General features: G+C 47.2%; 1 protein-coding gene and 1 non-coding gene across 2 annotated transcripts in view; one reads left to right on the top strand and one right to left on the bottom strand.

Annotated features, from left to right (window-relative positions):
- The window catches only part of Task6 (TWIK-related acid-sensitive K[+] channel 6), a 76,181-nt gene extending 62,808 nt beyond the window's left edge, over positions 1-13,373 (top strand). Inside the window, exons 2-3 of the mRNA XM_077668024.1 lie at positions 314-989; positions 11,754-13,373. Coding sequence (XP_077524150.1) covers positions 314-989; positions 11,754-11,856 — 779 coding nt within the window. The 3' untranslated portion in view covers positions 11,857-13,373. The remainder of the gene's footprint in view (positions 1-313; positions 990-11,753) is intronic.
- On the bottom strand, positions 9,266-9,337 carry TRNAS-GCU (transfer RNA serine (anticodon GCU)). Its single transcript has one exon. It is a non-coding gene; the product is annotated as a tRNA-Ser (tRNA).
- Positions 13,374-18,568: the final 5,195 nt, after the last annotated feature.

Raw genomic sequence — 18,568 nt, 5'->3', positions numbered from 1 at the left:
GGACCTCTACTACAGAAGTAAGTTAATGCTTTCTGAATCAGCGCAAATATAGGAGCCGCAGAATGGAAACGTAGGATAACTGGTGCCAACATGTTCACAGAATGTCTGTCATTACGCACGGTTTGAACCATACACTGGGGAGGCATCAGCATTCTACAGTTGAGCGTTTCGCCCTGTCTTTCTTCTCAGTCCACGTGGCTAGTGAAGTTTCAAGTCGGAGCAAAAGAGCATGTGCGGTTCATGATACTTATCTACACTGAGTGTGAAGCGGTGCAGTTGAGTGACCCTCCGTCCGTCTGGGGGGTGCCCGCAGGGTACGGCCACTCCACGCCGGCCACGTGGGGCGGCAAGACGTTCTGCATGTTCTACGCCCTGGTGGGCATCCCCCTGGGCCTGGTCATGTTCCAGAGCATCGGTGAGCGGCTCAACACCTTCGTCGGCTACCTGCTGAAGCACGGCAAGCGGTGCCTGCGCATGCGCAACACGGACGTGTCCGAGACCAACCTCGTGTGCCTGGTGTCGGTGCTCAGCACCGTGGTGATGACGACGGGTGCGGCCGCCTTCTCGGCCTACGAGGGGTGGGACTACTTCGACTCCTTCTACTACTGCTTCATCACGCTCACCACCATCGGGTTCGGGGACTACGTGGCGCTGCAGAAGGAAGGCGCGCTCAAGCAGAAGCCCGAGTACGTGGCGTTCAGCCTGGTCTTCATCCTGTTCGGCCTCTCGGTGGTGTCTGCCGCCATGAACCTGCTCGTGCTCCGCTTCCTCACCATGAACACCGAGGACGAGCGACGCGACGAGGCCGAGGCCCAGTGCGCGGCCCAGGAGGCGGTGCGCCTCGAGGGTGACGTCATCACCGCCGACGGCAGCGTCGTGTCGGGACACGGAGGCGGCGACCACTCGGACACCGACGACGTGACGTCGGTCTGCTCGTGCACGTGCTACGCGCACGGCTCGTCCAGGCCGCCGCAGCCGCAGCAGCCGAGGTGGGTGACCGCCTTTCTTTATTCGCTTCTCAGTATACCGCGACCGTTGCGTAAATCAGAGAAAATCGAAAAAAAAATTTTCTTTGTCTAGTCGCACGTTTGTTCGGGCTCAAATTTCGCACAGAGGTTGCATTTGGTGGCCAGTTTTGTTTTATACTGCATTTAGGTGGAGTACTTGTCTGATTCGGTCAGAATTAATGGAAAATCTCCACCGTCTGCGGTGACGGCGGACCGAAACAGCAAGCTTTCGCAGCGATCGTACGCGTAGCGCCATCTGTGCACGCCCAAAGAACGAGCACTTTACCATTGAGGCTGCGGCGAAACGCAAGGGGGAGAGAGTGGCTGCGCGATTGGTTTGAAAGTGCTTTCTAGGCTATTTTATTAAAATTGGGCGCAGGAAACGCTGTTGCACGCAACTGCCCCCCTCCCCGCACCTCGCGTTTCTCACATGAGTTTTTCCGCAGCCCCCCTGCACCGTAGACTGCTCGTTCGCCTGGAGGGCGCATGATGGCGCTACCCGCATCATTACTGCGAAAGCTCGCTATTTGGTCCGCCGTCGCCACAAACGATGAAAATTTCCGATTACTTTTGACCGAATCAGGCAATTCCTCGACTCAAACGTAGCACAAAAGAAAACTGACCGCCAAATGCCACCTTTGTGCGAATTTTGAGCGCTAACGAGCGGGCGGTTCGGCCGAGGGATTTTTTTTCCTATTTTCTCTGATTTGTGCAACAGTAGGTAAAACACTGCAGGAGGGAGGCCATATTTTATCGAGCAAGCCGGGCTCAAAATGTGTAATCGTATGCGCACTGTTACGCTGTCTTACAAGGAAGTGGTGGTTTTTATCTAGTATCTATGACGTCGACGCTTCATGGACTACCTTTTAGTGCGAAGGCACTGCTTCGCTAGCAGTCCTGAAAAGGCCGATGGCTCTCTCAAGCCTCGACCTTTGACCTTTGAGGTGAAATGACTTGGATACGGTGAGGCTAGGGGAATGTCACGTGGTACGAAAGTTTAAGAGATATTGTCTTGGACGACAATGCAAGACAATGTCTAAGCTAGATCAGGCGAATTCGAAGGACCAGTTAAGGCAATGCTTGGACAATATGTCAAGCTAATTCGAAACTAAGTGCTTTCGCACGTCATACTCGGTATAACGGCGTTAAAAACATTTTTTTTTTTTGCTATAGCATTAGAACCCCTAATGCCGGGAAAATCTGGCAGTCCGTCCGTGTGAAGCCTCCTTTGGCGAGTGGCAAAATGAGGGAGAGAAAAAGAGATACCCCTCCACTTTCAGAGAAGAGGGGGAGAGGGATGCAAATGGGAGAGGGTAGGCGAAGACAGCACGGGGGTGACGGTTGAGAGAGAGTGAAGAGGGGGTACGGCGTGTCACACGCTGATGGTCGGACTGGATCAGGCTAAGGTCCGTCAATAATAAAGTCCTCAATAAAGTATAGAGGGACGTTAAATCACGCCCCTCGCTTGCATGGTCTGAACCCGTCAGCGGCAGCAGCTGCTACGTCCGAGGGGAATATTAATTAATGCTAACGCATACTCTGCCGCATCAATTACATTGATCGTCTGTAAATTTTTCCTGTCCGGTTTTTGTGGGTGTCACAACTGTTGATATGGTGATCTACCATAGCGCCCGTACTGTCTGTATCGGCCTGGTGTGTCATGCCTAGTTCGTTTCGCGCTGCAATTATTTCATGCGTTTAGTGAAGGACTTTAACGAGTATAGACACCTAAATTTTGGGTGTGCGTTTTCTTGTTTGTAATGATATTATACATGGATTACCACCTGGTATGTTCCTACGACTGCTAAATAATTTATAAGCCCATTTCTTTTTCGTGCTGCTTCGGTTTCGGTTTCAACAGCCTAATGAGGACTGTGACGTCAATATGTGCTTACAGGCCACGTGGGACACGAAAAAGAGCGTAATATAACCGCTGCTTCCTCATCCGTTGTCATTCCGGCTCTTGAGGAAGGCTGGCTTCAGCACTGCAGTAAATTAAAACGATGAAACGGCTATTTTATGGACGTTTTTCCATACCTCACGTGACACAAAAGCACTCTTTGACGTCACAGCCATCGTTCGGCTGTTGAAACCGATGTCAGTGCACGTTAAAGATCCCGAGGTAGTCGAAATTATTCCGGAGCCCTCCACTGCAACACCTCTCTTCCTTTCTTCGTTCACTCCCTCCTTTTATCCATTCCCTTACGGCGCCGTTCAGGTGTCCAGCAATATGTGAGGCAGATACTACACACAAATGATCTTAGCCGTTATAGAGGCCGACTGCACCATTTCCTCCACCCCCCCCCCCCCCCCAAAAAAAAACAATTAAAACCAATCACAGCCATCGTTCGGTTGTTCAAACCGAAACTGAAACAGCATGACAGAAATAATTCGATTTTAAAATTTTGAACGGTCGTAGGCGAATATCACATGGTGATTCATGCGTCTTCCGCATCATTATAGAGAAGAAAACATGCCACCAATATTAGGTGTCTATACTCCTTTAATTCTCCACGGTAAAGCGCACTCTGGGTAAAGAAAAAGCTAAAACTGGCTGACGGGGATAGTCCGTGTGGGTATGCACTGTGCCACATCCATTTGTCCATTGAGAGATCGACCACCGCTCCCCCAGAGATTAATTGCAAAGGGATCACCATCCTCGGTAAGTCTTTCCGCGCGTACTAAATATTCCCCGCGAGTACGGGCAGTTTCATCGTCATAATTGTCATCATAATTTATTTACCGTTAAGGTTTCTTTGCAGTACAACATATTTAAAGATTGTGAGACGAGGGGCAAGATAAACAGTGCAAATAATAATAATAATAATAATAATAATAATAATAATAATAATAATAATAATAATAATAATTGGTTTTTGGCGAACGGGAATGGCGTAGTATGTGTCTCATATATCGCTGGACACCTGAACCGCGCCGTAAGGGAAGGGATAAAGAAGGGAGTGAAAGAAGAAAGGGAGAGAGAGGTGCCGTAGTGGAGGGCTCCGGCATAATTTCGACCACCTGGGGATCTTTAACGTGCACTGACATCGCACAGCACACGGGCGCCTTAGCGTTTTGCCTCCATAAAAACGCAGCCGCCGCGGTCGGGTTCGAACCTGGGAACTTCGGAAGTGCAAAGAAAGTAACAACTTTGAGTGATAAGTTATATAAGCAGCTCATGATGGTGATGATAAAGTGCTGCCGTTAGTCCTATTTTATGCTGTTTTCACGTTGCACTCTACGGCGTGCTATGTATATATAGTATGGCGCTTGTTGAACTTCACAGTGCAGCACTTTAGATATGAGGGAAGCCGCAGTGGAGTGTTCGCTGTTAATTTCTTCCGCATGAGATTATTTCCCCTCCACTGCAGAGATGCAGAGCACACGAGTGTTTTTTTGTCTTATGCTTTCATCTAAATGAGGCTGCCGCAGCTGCAGGATACGATCCTGCGACCTTGCCAAGCCACTAAACCACCACGGCGGGTCCCGTTTAAACGGCGTGGCCTTCGGCGTAGTAGGTCGGGACAAACACTGCGACTTTCACTTGCTATTCAGTGAGAATGCTACCCACAAGCAGCTGGAAGGAACCAATCCCGAACTATGGTAGGGATTTGGTGTAGTTATTCATGTGCTGCCTAACTATTTCCTTGCCGCTGTCTCAACTGTTTGCGTTAAAAAATTGGGATTGGTTACAATTGATTCCTCCCTTCTAACAACAATGCAGCTACAAAACAAGTTTTGAAAGTTTGTAAAGTTTTCGTTGTTGAAGAAGAATTCGTAGTGTTTCGGTGATGCCTGTAGACAAATTCGCTCCAAATTATTCACGGTAAACGTTTCTTCGACAACAAAGGCCTAAGCTGTTTAGCTCGGCGTTGTAACTATGGAAGCGCTAAGGTCGAAGACTCGAGGTTAAATGTAATCATTGTATTGCTTGAATTTCACTCCGTATCGCAGAGTACCCCTAAACTGTAGGGCTGTTCGTGTCCTGTAGAGTTCCTGTCTCATTAATTGGTTTATTTGCGAACTATTCCGAAATTTTCCCTCTTAGGGTCGTACTACAATTTTAATGCCCATCTCTGATTCTAGACCCATTTCTTAAAATATAGCATTTAAATTTTACGAGATTTTTTCTTTTTTAATTAAATTCTTAATCCACATTTCTAGACTGACCAGAACCCGCCGCGGTGGCTCAGTGGTTAGGGCGCTCGACTACTGATCCGGAGTTCCCGGCTTCGAACCCGACCGCGGCGGCTGCGTTTTTATGGAGGAAAAACGCTAAGGCGTCCGTGTGCTGTGCGATGTCGGTGCACGTTAAAGATCCCCACGTGGTCGAAATTATTCCGGAGCCCTCCACTACGGCACCTCTTTCTTCCTTTCTTCTTTCAGTCCCTCCTTTATCCCTTTCCTTACGGCGCGGTTCAGGTGTTCATGATATATGAGACAGATACTGCGCCATTTTCTTTCCCCCCAAAACCAATTATTATTATTATTAGACTGACCAGGCTCTTTTCAGACACAACTTCGACACGTAAGACCCATGCTATTGTATACACGGTTTTCGGCCGTCTGCAGTGGTTCCCTTGTTCGGACCTGTAGTGTACACGAGCCTTATCCGGCTTAAGCGCTCGAAGTCCTGTGATCGAACCACATGCATTCGTGATCTACGCTGGACGAGGACAAACCCGGGAAGCACATTCGATGCCTCGGAGCTTGCTCTCTGTGTGGATGAATTCGACATGAACCGCCGTCGGCTGTCCGTGGACGACCTTTCCAGTTAGAAACTCTAACGGCACACTCGTGGGATATTCGCTGTCAGTTTCACCCTCGCCTTCCCTGTCAGTTTCGCTTTCAGCTTTGCTGTCACTTTCGCTTTGCGTTATCACAGTAGGCCGATGCGCGTTTTCCCCGAAAGCCTTCTCCCTTCTTCCGGCTTCGGCTTGGCAACGGTTCAGTACGCATCTGGCCAGCATTTATTTATTTATTTATTTATTTATTTATTTATTTATTTATTTATTTATTTATTTATTTATTTATTTTTGTAGCCTGCAGATGACGTTAGTAGGGGTATTAAATAACGAAAAGTACAGTGCAGCATATACGAATAATCGATAGTTGATTATACCGGATCAAATTATGAATCCTTTAAGCCTATAAGCGTTAACATTAATTCTAGCCTCATATGTATTTATGGTGGTTATTTTTTTTCTTGTTTTACTTTTGTATTGAAATAATCGGGTGTCTGCAGCTGTGCTGTAAAAAGAGCGTCGTGGCTTTAATGATTTCAGATTCATGTTTCTTCATGTCGTACGTCGGAGTGCTGGTTTGTTTATGCTGAGCAGAGTTCAAATCCTCACTGTGACAAGCCGCGAATCAAGGAAGCTTAAACACTCTTTCCAGCGCGCACACCTTGAACGGAACCTCACACATAACCGGCAATAATCCTGCCAGGCTTTCTTGACGGCGTTATTCGGTAGCTCATGTGCTAGCACTGGGATGAAAAAAATCACTAATGAGAGAAAATTGCTTTAAACGTCATCAAATACGCTTGTGCAGGACAGTGGTTCGAAAGGTGGGGAGTAAGTGCAGCCTCCATTCCCGTAATATTTTATCGAAAGGTCGAAGCGAAGCCGTTACATTAAAATGCATGTTTGGAACATCTTATTTCCCGGAATCACATCAATTCTTTGTGTGGTCGGGCAGCGCAGGGTTTAAAAGAATGAAATCCCCTGTTGACTAAACCGACGGCTCTCTGCACTGGCGACCTCTTCCTCGTTCACGAAGCCTATACCTACGTCAGATGTTATTTCATCGTGAGAGAAACCCAGAAGCCAGGTAGTGCGATGTATGAAGCAAAAAAAAAAAATTGGAGGGGACACTTCATTCCCATATCTGCAGAATTGGTCATTCTCTAGTTCACATTCACAGATCCCTGGGAGCCCTCGTACCGTTTCCGACACGATAGTGTGGCAGATAAGCGAAAAGCCATTGCACTGCGATGACAGATGCTCCAAGCATTGGGCCTTGTGCGACCCAGGTTGCTCCTGCCGAGCGACCAATCATTAATTGCCACCTGCCATGGTGGGCAGTTCTCTCACAAACCGGTGCACATGTTGTGATGACGCCGCAAGGTCACGTGACCTAGGTGGCCCACGTGCCTCCTAGGTTGCTTCTCTGGAGATTTCTCGTAAATTTTTTCGCTGACGGTGAACGACGACGTCGACGGCGGATTTTCTGCGGCCCGAGCTCCTTAACGGCAGCGCATTAAAAGTGTCTTACTCAATTCTTCCACGACGGTAGGAAGCTGGTTCGCTTGTGGCAAAGGTGCATCGAAGCTGTTTAGGATTGCATAAATATGCAGCGTTCTCCGGGGAAATAGGACGTTCCAAACTTCAGTTTGAATGCAGTACCTTTTAACTTCATCGCTCAGTGAAAAAAATTGGAATTCCGCAAAAAGTTTCTGCACACATGGTTACTCATCACATGGCTTTACATCACCCCATCGGATGTTCTTAAAGTCAAAGGTCAGCCAGAAGGTCACCCAATGTCAGAGGTGAAAAGTCAAGTAAAGGTCAGGGGTCAAGAGTTCGACACCATAACTGTACCACATATGGTCATACACGGCTATCCTTGGTTGGGATGAAGGTCGTTCAAGGTCGCTGTGCTGCCAACCCGAAGACTGCTTTACCTAGCTTAGTGAAGCTTTGGATTGAGTGACCAATTGTGACAGCGTTGTGCGTGTGTGTGTGTGTTATGCCTTTTTTTCCCCTTCTCTCTTCCTCCTTTTAGTCCCCTAATCCCTCTTCCCCAGTGCAGGGTAGCCAACCGGAACCCCTTTCTGGTTAACGTCCTTGCCTTTCCCTCCTCCTCTTTATCTATCTATCTATCTTTTCACTTCAAAAGTTACACCCTAGCCGGCAAAACTTGTTATTAAAGACTTCTCGCAGAGCGTGAGATGAGACATTTGCTGTCCTAAACATCGGCGCGGTCCGGCTGTACAGAATATACGATGGAAACAAGCTGCGCGCGCTGTCTTCACTAGAACGCAACGGTGGGCTAGCGAGCGGTGCGACGCGCGGCTGCGACCACGCGATAAGAACCCCCTCTTCCGTTTCGCACTGAGTAGCACACTTGGAATCCACTCCGTTTTTCCACACCACTCTGGCTGCCGTTTCGACGACCACTGACGTAGGCTGTACGCGGTCCTGTAGGCTCACAACTTCTTTGCAATGAAGCGGAAGCCGCGAGCGCGGGGCGACGCCGCTTCCGCAAGTTAGCTGATCTGTCGGGTTCGAGAATCAAACACAAGTTTCACTCAAAGCCGTTGCCGCATCCCGCCCGCAACCTCCACTCCTTATACACCTGCCACACTAGCAAATTTAACGTCATATTTTAATCGAATGACATTAGCACCTAATGTCATTAATCGGCTGCTTCACGGGAACATTTAATGTCATTCGCCATCGAATGACATTCGATGGCGAATAATTTGTTTGGGGATGCCCGTGCTGCACGCGCAAGAGAAATGGCAGTAGATGGTTAAGGCCTTAAAGGTGCACTAAAGAGGAATCTGAACTCGTCTTTTTACCGCGGGAACTCCATCTACACCTTCCGGGCGTTCTTAAAAACTTCGAATTATTGTCCTGAGCCGCGATTGGCATAATTAAATCGGATCAAACGTCCCGGCTCCCGCCTTTTTTGTTTAACTCAGCGCGGTAGGTAGGAGGAGTCAACCAACGCGTCAGCCAGTCCCATGACGGCTTGCCGCTCTGCCATCGGCGGAGTGATACGTAAATCAAAGAGTCCACGGGTATTTTTAGTTGCCTTAGCCTAATTTGCGGCGATATTGTCTGCGACTTAAACTGTGTATATTCACAGAAACCTAAAAGACTAAATAAAAGCCAAAGCGAAGCCGCCACTGGACTGCAGCCGAAAGGCACTCCACGCGTTGGTTGACTCCTCCTACCTACCGCGCTGAGTTCAAGAAAAGGCGGGAGCCGGGACGTTTAATTCGATTTAATTAGGGCAATCGGCCGTAAAGGAAATTAATTCGAAGTTTTTAAGAATGCCCGGAACGTGTAGACAGATGTTTTTTTTATGGTTTATGGTTTTATGGGGGTTTAACGTCCCAAAGCGGCTCATGCTATGAGGGACGCCGTAGTGGAGGGCTCCGGAAATTTCGACCACCTGGGGTTCTTTAACGTGCACTGACATCGCACAGTACACGGTCCCCTAGAATTTCGCCACCATCGAAATTCGGCCGCCGCGGCCGGGATCGAACCCGCGTCTTTCGGGTCAGCAGCCGAACGCTATAACCACTGAGCCACCGCGGCGGCTGTTCCCGCGGGAAAAAGACGAGTTCAGATTCCTCTCTAGTGCACCTTTAAGTTTGTTAGTACCATTGTTTTCGGTGTGGGGGCTACACGTCCACATTTAATGTCTTTATACAAAAGTCACGATGACGGTAATGCTTGCACGGCAGTGAAACATTTCACCTAAATATAAACAGTGCCAATGAGTACAGAATCTCGGGAATGTTATTCAAAGGCAGTATGAACATTATTTCGCAGAAAATACCCCTGCTGTTGCTTGACAGTTCGAAAAAGTAGCCATAAGCTCTCGTGTCAGCACGAAAGCCGAGAGTATCTGTCAAAAGTTCCGGTAAAAATGACGACCTTCAAATAAAAAAGCAGTAGTGACGCCTCATCGGACTGAAATCTTATGAATTAACCATTTACTACTGGTTAGGAAGTCGTTACTAACAAATTTCGGGCTTTTCTGCGTGTGGAATAGGGACGAGAGTACACACTACCCGGGCGAATGAGTTGTGGCGAACTCAGTATAGGTCGCGAGTGGCAGTAAGGCTAATGCCAATAAATTTACGCGTATGACACCCCTCAAATGCCATTAAAACTTAAGGCAGCAAGCACTTAACGGCATTAAATTTGCCCGTGTTTCACAGGTACTAGTCAGTAAGTTGTGAGACCGTAGAATAGGTTCACCGGTATATAAGCTACAGGCCGCTGCAAAGCTTGTCCAGAGGCTCTATTTCCAACACAACGGTACACTCTAAACACTAATACACCTACGTGGGAGTAAAAAGGGTGTAAACTGTCCTCTAGCGCACACCCTTTTATAAAAAGAAGCGCGCTAGAGGACAGTTTTACCCCCTTTTTACTCCTTTTTGTTTATAGCGATAGCGAGGCGCAGGTGCAGACTGTCGTCCAAACTAATGCACGCTGCGCTATTCAACCGCTTCGTCCTTGACACGGACAAATTGAGGTTGGCTTGTATCGATAGATTACCAAATTCTGATCACGAAGAGTTATGCTTCCTCACCGAAATCAAAGCTCCTTTAAGCTACAAAAGACCAAGAAACGAAATACAGGTGGCGCCGCCATCGGCCGATTTCGCAAGTAAACTGCGTGCGACGGCTGAGGGGGACATGAATCCCAGAGGCTATTCTACACCGCCTTTTAACAAAAAACGCGGATTACGGAGTCCTTTTCGGGGTAGACGTCGCGAGTTTAAATCCAGTGGCGGTAAAATTTTTAAATCCAATTTTCTCAGCAATAAATGCGTCTTTTTTGCCGCCGAAGAAACGACAGCATATCCGGAACTAATCATAGAATGCAATTTTACTGAGAACAAAAATTGGATGGAGATTTCCTCGGTGCCTCTTTAACGCCCGCAGCTTTCGATAAACCTCCTTATAAACATAGCACCCTAGGGATCGTGAAATCAGTTAATTGTATATGCTTCTTTAGTTGCGCGCAGAAATATGCTTCCCTCGTTATATCCGTTGCTTCGTTATAGGCCACTTGTATCTATACGTCGCTAAGCTTCAATGGTACATGGGGTGCGGCAGTGGAGGGATATAGTTTTATGCCTTTTAGAACGCACCAAGGTTGCTTAAATAGCCAAGGGGAAAATACCCTGCGATACTATCGTCGCAAAAATAAAACGCAACATATTCAATTGTACAGTCGTGAGCAATATTAGAGGGAACAAATTTTGAGCATAATTTATTCATTCCTCCATAGTTATGTGTCACAAGTACAGTTCTTTTTTTTTCTTATTTCGACTAGTATTCCTCTTGGCGTATAATATCCAAAAGTCTTTCCCAAATTTAGTAAAGAAATAGCCAGGAAATTCGCAATTTTGTGCAAAAAGTTTGTTCTATTTCGTATTCCCCACAACTGCACACTCTCGTTGTAGCCTCTTCAAGGAATTAATCTCGCTTGGATAAAAGGGTTTCAAATTCGGCTAGTTGGTTGTTAACATGGTCATACACAACTGCGCTTTTGAAATGACTTGGAACCAGTGTTGTGTCGTCCCCGTGTTGTTCCGAGTCATTTCAAAAGCGCAACTATGTATGACCATGGATAAAAGTATCAAGCGCTTCGTTCAAACAACTGCGTCATTTCATATCGTCAACTTTCTCCTTGTCGTCGTATGGTCTCTTTCTTGTCTGTCCTCAGAAATGTGTTTTCGTTTCTTGAGCGACAATTTCATCCTGTCTCCCTTCCTCCCTTTCCCTCTCTCTCTTTCCCTCTCTCCCGTTCCCTCTCTACCTATGGCCGGCGTGGGCAGGTATTCGCTTGTCGTCGTGTGGTCTCTTTCTTGTCTGTCGTCAGAAATGTGTTTTCGTTTGTTGAGCGACAATTTCATCATGTCTCCCTCTCTTCCTTTCCCTCTCTCCCGTTCCCTCTCTCCCGTTCCCTCTCTCCCTACGGCCGGCGTGGGCAGGTATTCGCTGCGGTACTCGCCGTCTCCGCCCGAGTCGTCGCTCATGCACGACGACGTGCTCCTGCCCCTGGACGCCCTCATGATGAAGCGGGCGTCTGTCTGAGACGCGTCGTCGTCGGCACCTCCGCTGCAGTAGTGGTGATGGTGGGGCGGTGGGGGGGCGGTGGACGGCTCGGAGGAACCTGCAGTGTCGACGACACCACCCCGCCCCCGCTTCCGCCGCCATGTTTTCTTTTTTTTTCCTTTTTTCATCACGTGGGTATCTCTTCCTCACACTCTTTCCTGAATCGCTCCCGTACGCCCGAACGTCGCTCTGTCAACGCCGTTTCTTTCGAAGAATAGCTGCGCCCGAGGTGAAATATTGTCCCCAACTTCGCGAGGTCCGTTATTGTCACCTCGTCCAGAGTTGTAACAATACAAGTACGCAGCCTCCTACTCATTTTCTCACCCATCGCTCCATCTTTTGATCCAATTTTCTCCTGCCCAAAGACAGTTAAATTGAGCTGTACTGTATTAAAAAAAAAAGATTTAACGCGATTATTCCTGCTTTCGCAGTGAACCTCTTTGCTAGTCTTGTTCAAAAGTTATCAGGCCACTTAAGGTTACTTACTGTAGGGCTTTTCAGTGGGTTCCACAACCCAGCACAACTCCGAGCTCTGAACAGCTGGAAGGAAAGGACTCTTGTTTTCACCCCTTCGGAGGTTGCCAGCGCAAGTATGCGTTCCTCTACACTGCTCAAGAGCGAATCCGTTGGCATAGAAACTTTTGATGGAGACTGTACATACCCACTATGAGACTTGAATTGACGTGTAAAGAAATGTTTAATCACGCGTACTGAAGGCAGTAGGAAGTTAGCAGAATATCCGGAGTGATTTTTTTTTTTGTCTGACAAGAATTGACGTCAACGTTGCAGCGTTACAGGGAGCCGCGCGGTTTAGTTCGTTAAAGGAGTTTATTTAAAGCAAGCAGAATCGAGTTTGTACGGTTATCTTAGTTGTCGCAGTGAATTTTAAGAGTGGTGGAACCAGGTTTTGTTTAATGGAAGGCTTGTCTCCGCTGTTGCCGTTCACCGTATCGCGAATAAAAATAGTGTTTGCTACGTAAACCTCATACGAAACGGTTCGTTCGTTTAATTTTTGGCCAAAATATGGCCGCGATGTTTATACCATACATGAGGTCCGTTAATGTTTTTAGAATTCCCAGCATTAATAAAAGTAAATAATTATGTTTTATTGGACTGTTGAAGTACAGACGACGCTACTTACAGCCAGCACATCTTAGTGGCGATAGCATCGGATCCAAGTATCTGCGTTCCTCTCTGCTTTTCACCTATGTGAAGAAGCTTTGTTACTGACTTCGAGTCCCTTCTTTCCGGACATGTAAATGTATACACGATGATGGCGTTCGGCAAAACACGCACATGTCCAGCATTCTCGGGCAATCTTTTTCAAAATTGGAAAATTGTACGACAGTGGTATGGAAATATTGAAGGCAATGGTCCATTCTTCTGATATGTAGCAAAATCTTTCTTTGATAGTGTTTCCACCTATTGCATTGAACATTTAAGACTGCCACAGAAAACCAATGGGAACGCTTTTGACAATAGCAAAGTCGTTAATCGAAAAAAAAAAATACAAGACTTCCGTCAGGTGATCTGCGGATATGTTGATTGTTGTAGTGAAATCTTACATTATATGAAAAAATTGCGTTCATATTTGTCCAGAATTGCTGGCTATGTTTTCGTAGTTTGAGTACGCATGCGCCAAAAGCGCGCTTTGGGAGGAACATGCGCCGATTGACTAGGCTGAAAAAAGTGTCCCATAGAGAAATTTTTTGTGTGTGTATGCGCGTACTCTTCCAGGAGTGCACAGGGGTATATAGTTTTAAGCTGACTGTGATGTGTGCCCAATTGTAGTAGCTATAAGAAAGGCGAAGAGAAGGTGACCAATCATGTGACTATTCTTGCTCAAGGGAACGCTTCTTTGCGGAGCGCATTGTGAGGGACGTAGTTCAGGATTACCGCACTCAGGCAATACTACCGCGCACTGTTGAGTGCATCAAGTCTAGCTGAGCCCGTTTCCGAGAAGCGGCTAAATTTTCTGGCCGAGTTGTAAACTTAAGTTCAAAACTGAACTTAGTTATTTGTTAAGCCAACTTCGCTAAACTCGCCAGTTACTTCTGTTTCTACGCAGTCAACTATTGCAGGCAAATTCCCACGACATCGCTAGCTCGTGGTACGTATGAAATGACGTCATCGCACCTCAAGGTCACATGAACAATGACATCACCCGGCGCATTCTTCGCGTGAACGTCAGAGCATATTTTGTTGTCATGATGGCGTTGTTTTCCACACCCAGCTAACCGCGAAAGTAGTGTTACATTACTTGAGAATTCGTTTAATATGTCGCTTGTTTATTTGTCCCATAAACTCTCGCGAACGGTGCTATCAGTGGGACGGAACTCGGGCGTTCGGGAGCGTTCATCGCCAGTACAAAGGAACAATTGCTCGGTATTAACAAAGTGCTTAGTTCATGTGAAGCGTCACTCCATCATCAGGGTATATATATATATAAATCATGCTCTTCGTGTGCTCAAAAAGCAGCGAGCGTTGGACTCCTGGAAGTTGGAAGCTTGCTGGCCATCATCTCGACGCCGCCGACTGGACAGCGACAAGTGGACAAGTTATATATAGCCGGTGGTGCGTCCCATCGTTTCTTCCTACGGCCAAAGTGGTTGGAACAAAAAGGACTTGAAGAAGAGAAAAGACACCCTTGAGATCAGCGTCCGAGTACCAAGCTGTGGTGACTGTGTTTCAGTAAGAATGCGAATGTGTGTTCCTACGCCCGCGAATGTGTCTTTTTTCTTTTTGTTTGTTGGGCTTTCAACAGATTAACTTACGTGTTGATGAAAGTGGCGAACGTGAAAGCAGGGATTGGAAAGCAAGGGTGAGGCGACCTTCTCGTCTTCGTAGCTGGTTTGTTTTTCACGTGTACCACCTGTTGTCGCTTCATGGTTCTTGTGTATAAGACGGGTATAACGCGTGAGTCAAAATGCGGGGAGTGGAGCGGTGAAAGGCAGAAGAAAGCTGTACCAACCATATCCACTCTTATTACACGGTGTCTCCGTGAACCACCTTCGGCGGATTCGAAAAACGTTGCAGTGACCATTCGCTAGACGCAGCTGTCGAAGCGCTGAGTCGGCTGCCGATTAGAGAGTTTTAGGAAAACGCACAACGCGTAACACCGTCCGTATCGCGGCACAGTTAGTCGGCTTGACTCTAAACCGAGACGTGGGCGGAAATTTGCTAGGCAAGTGACGACGTCTCGCTCTGTTATATGCATGCGAAGTGTTGAACTAATCGAATGAAATCGTGGTTATTCGAACTCGGAAAGCACAGAACACTTGGTCCAATCATGCGAGTTCCAATCAAAGTGGAAGTGATCGGGCCTCGCTTTACACAAGTGATATCGGCCAGGGCTAAAACGTCATTTCGAATAAATCGGAAGTTCGGATTAAGCGAGTTCGCATTAACGAGATTTCACTCTACGATTGCGATTATCCAGTGATGCTCTGCACTGCTTGACTATTAACGCGATGGTTTCGTTGCCGATGCATCTTTGCACTCAGTTTAATGTTTGTTTTCTGCCAAGAACTTTCGCACATCTGAAGGTCCCAACAGCTTGTAGTTAAAGCCTCACATGATGTTGCAGCGAGCCTATAGGAGCTCCTAAACCAGATTTTGGCTTGGTGGTGGCATTGCTTCCACAGTAATTTAAGCGCGTATAGCTAAAACTCTCTAATTTCACAGCCTTGTACTGCTTTCACGCAAGAAAGAGAGAAGCCTGTGATATTGGGGGGGGGGGGGGGGGGGGTCTGTTTCACTTTGTCCCTTATATTTAGCCACCCATATTTCTTTGCCGCCGTGAAAATTTGTACCGTACCACACTGACGGTCTAGTCGGTATGCTGCATGGAGTCCCAAGGAGTCCGCAGGATCTAAGGGTTGTTGCGTGCTAACGACTGCCACTGCAACGTGTTTTGAACCGAAGAAGTTAGTCGCATTTTTTTTCTCTTCGGTATTGCTTGGCGTCGCGCTAATATAAATGACTTCGGACCAAATCGATAACGTGCGCAGTGACGCGCGGCTTTCTCGCGACATGTAGACTTTTTCTTACCTAAACGTTTCAACCAAGGACCAACTCAAGCAGTATGCCTCCAGGGCACATTCCCGAACTGTGTTAGCAGCGATAGTGTTATGACCGGGTGATTCATTTGTACATTCTGTGGCCGTTCGATGTTTGTCGTAGAACGTACATAGCTTTCATTTTCTCTCTCGAAGGAATTTTCGAACCTTGCCTTACGAACGGTTTCGATTAAAACCTATGCGAGTGTCGCGCAGAACAGAACAAGACGCCGTGGGAACTAAATGCGGAAAGTGCGCGTTTCAGCGGTGTGGTAACAAACGTTTTAATTCGAGACACATGTGGTTAAATTTCTGCGCGTCACTTCCGCAAACCTTGCAGCTATTATGATTTAGGAAGATCTTGATCATATTTTGAACGCCTTGAGTACAGCCATCTCAAAAACACGGCGCCTAATGGCATCGGCATTTGTATACCCAGTCTATAGGTGGTTACTGCACGACACTGCCCGGCAAGTTTTTTCATGGTCGATGAGCTCATTGTACTGACGCAGGCAGGAAATTTGTCTGCAATCCATCAGTGTGCTGGATTTTTAAACATTAGGCTTTTGGGAAATTTCGAAGGTGGGGTTAGCGGGAAAAAGGAGGGGGGAGGGGGTTATTTCTTGCTCTTCCATTGACGTCACGGTGTGCACCACCCTGCTCGCGATCAGTAAAACAAAATAAACAACTTCCAGGTAATAATTGTACGCTAAGACATTTGAGGTGTCACTCTACGATTACTGGGCCAATAATTGTTAATAAATTTAAAAGGAAGTCATCCAAGACTAGGAAGGCTTCCGCTAGAATGGTTATTTAGTGCAAGCGGTCGAATGCAAGTGTTTGATGTGCTAAGCTCGCTAACAGTTTGCTCTTCCACAGCTTTTTTTCTTCTTTTTGTCTGGTTTATAGTCATTGTTTCATAGGTTATCATCTCTCTGGCTGTTGTGATTGGCAAGATGACGCGGACTCCAGCCAATCACAGATCAGTCTTCCGAATGAAAAGCATGAAAACGGTCCCCACACATTCTTGAGGTCCAAATGGCAGTGACTTAATGCTTTCTTGTGCCTGCTTCATGGGCCATCCGTTTCATAACAGCATGCTTCTCGAACAAAGATCGTTTAGAATCGTGCATATCGCGCTTTTCTTCTTCACAGAGCTCTATCTCGCTCTTAAGGTTAAGGTTAGAATTTCTATTGAAATTCTGATCATTCCAGAACACGCCATACATGTTGTTCTCGGGCCTGTGTCTTTCTTTTTTTTTCATTATGCATTCCGCCCTTTTCTAGCACTTTACTGCTGCCATATGACTTCGGAGATGAACCGCGCAAAAAAATGTGAGCACAGGAATCACACATATAACCAGGACACGCTCTTGTCCCGGTTATATCTTGGCAGCTTCCCTGTAGCAGGAAACCTAACCAGGCCAATTCAACATGTGATCAGGAGCTAACCAGCGCAAAGAAAGGCGGACGCAGGAATCACACATATAATCAGGAAAAGGATTTGTCCCGGTTATATGTGTGATTCCTGCGTAAGCTTTTCTTCGGCTGGTTATCTCCTGAGCACATGTTGAAATAACCCCGGTCAGAGTTCCTGCTACGAGGAAGCTGCCAAGTACTGCTTAATATCCGGTGGTCAATCGTAGGTGTGTTTATGATGCTTCCAGAGAACGCTGCAATACAAAACTATAGCGTCGCCGTGCCACCACTGACTTTCTGTCGCGCAGCTAGGAACCATTGGCTCTGCCATTTTCTGTGTATTTGCAGCACGTAGACCGAGCCAGATGTTCTGCAATCGCCCACGTTGACTAATTCAAGGCCCTTTCTTGAGAGAACTTATTGTATTAGACACATAGCAGTAAAGGTGATTTCTGCATATTGCCATTGAATTAACTTGTAGTCAATGCCCTTCGTTATTACAGTGTTGTTTGTTCAAACGTTCAAGTCGTCGTTAAGATGTAAGCTGCCAAAACTGATCTCTTTTGCGAGGCTTTCGCTCTAGCGTCTTCATTAAGAAAAACACAAGTATAGTTGTTGCTCTGCTCGTTGTGCCAAGTGGTCACTGCGCATGCGTGGTGCGTTACTGAGAGCGTGTGCATATTTATCGCCTGTCCAAGGCGGTAATTGAAGCGGTACCTACATAATAGGATACAACTCCAGAAGGCAGCGGCGAATGCCCCTCAAAGGACGCCTTTTAGCCAATGGCGGCGACCGGTTCTCGTGACGTCGCTGTTAATCCCCTAACGTGAAACAGCAGCTGATTGGCAGGCGCCTCGGTGAATTACTATGAACCGCAATGTCATGACAATTAATCGATCGACGCCATTGGCTAGACGGCCACCTTTGAGGGCTACTTGCCGCGGCCTTCTTGAGCTGTATCCGACTATGGGGAACCTGCGCTGCCAAGGTGGCACTGCAATTGTTCCATTCGGTGACTCAACACTGCTTTTGTCAGCCGCTTGGGCCGCTGCGAACGCGAGAACACGTTCTGCGCGATTAGATACCTGCGTTTGGCTGACAGCATTCATTGCCTAGCTTCTCTCGGCGTAACCCAGATAGCTGACGCACGGCACGTGCGCCTTAGACAGAGCGCGGAGGCTCACGCCAATAAGCGCCTACAGGTGGCGCGGAAA

Source organism: Amblyomma americanum, chromosome 5, assembly GCF_052857255.1.
Source record: "Amblyomma americanum isolate KBUSLIRL-KWMA chromosome 5, ASM5285725v1, whole genome shotgun sequence".
NCBI classification, from domain to species: Eukaryota; Metazoa; Arthropoda; class Arachnida; order Ixodida; family Ixodidae; genus Amblyomma; species Amblyomma americanum.
The sequence above is the reverse complement of the archived record's forward strand: the minus strand, read 5'-3'. Positions and strand labels throughout refer to the sequence as shown.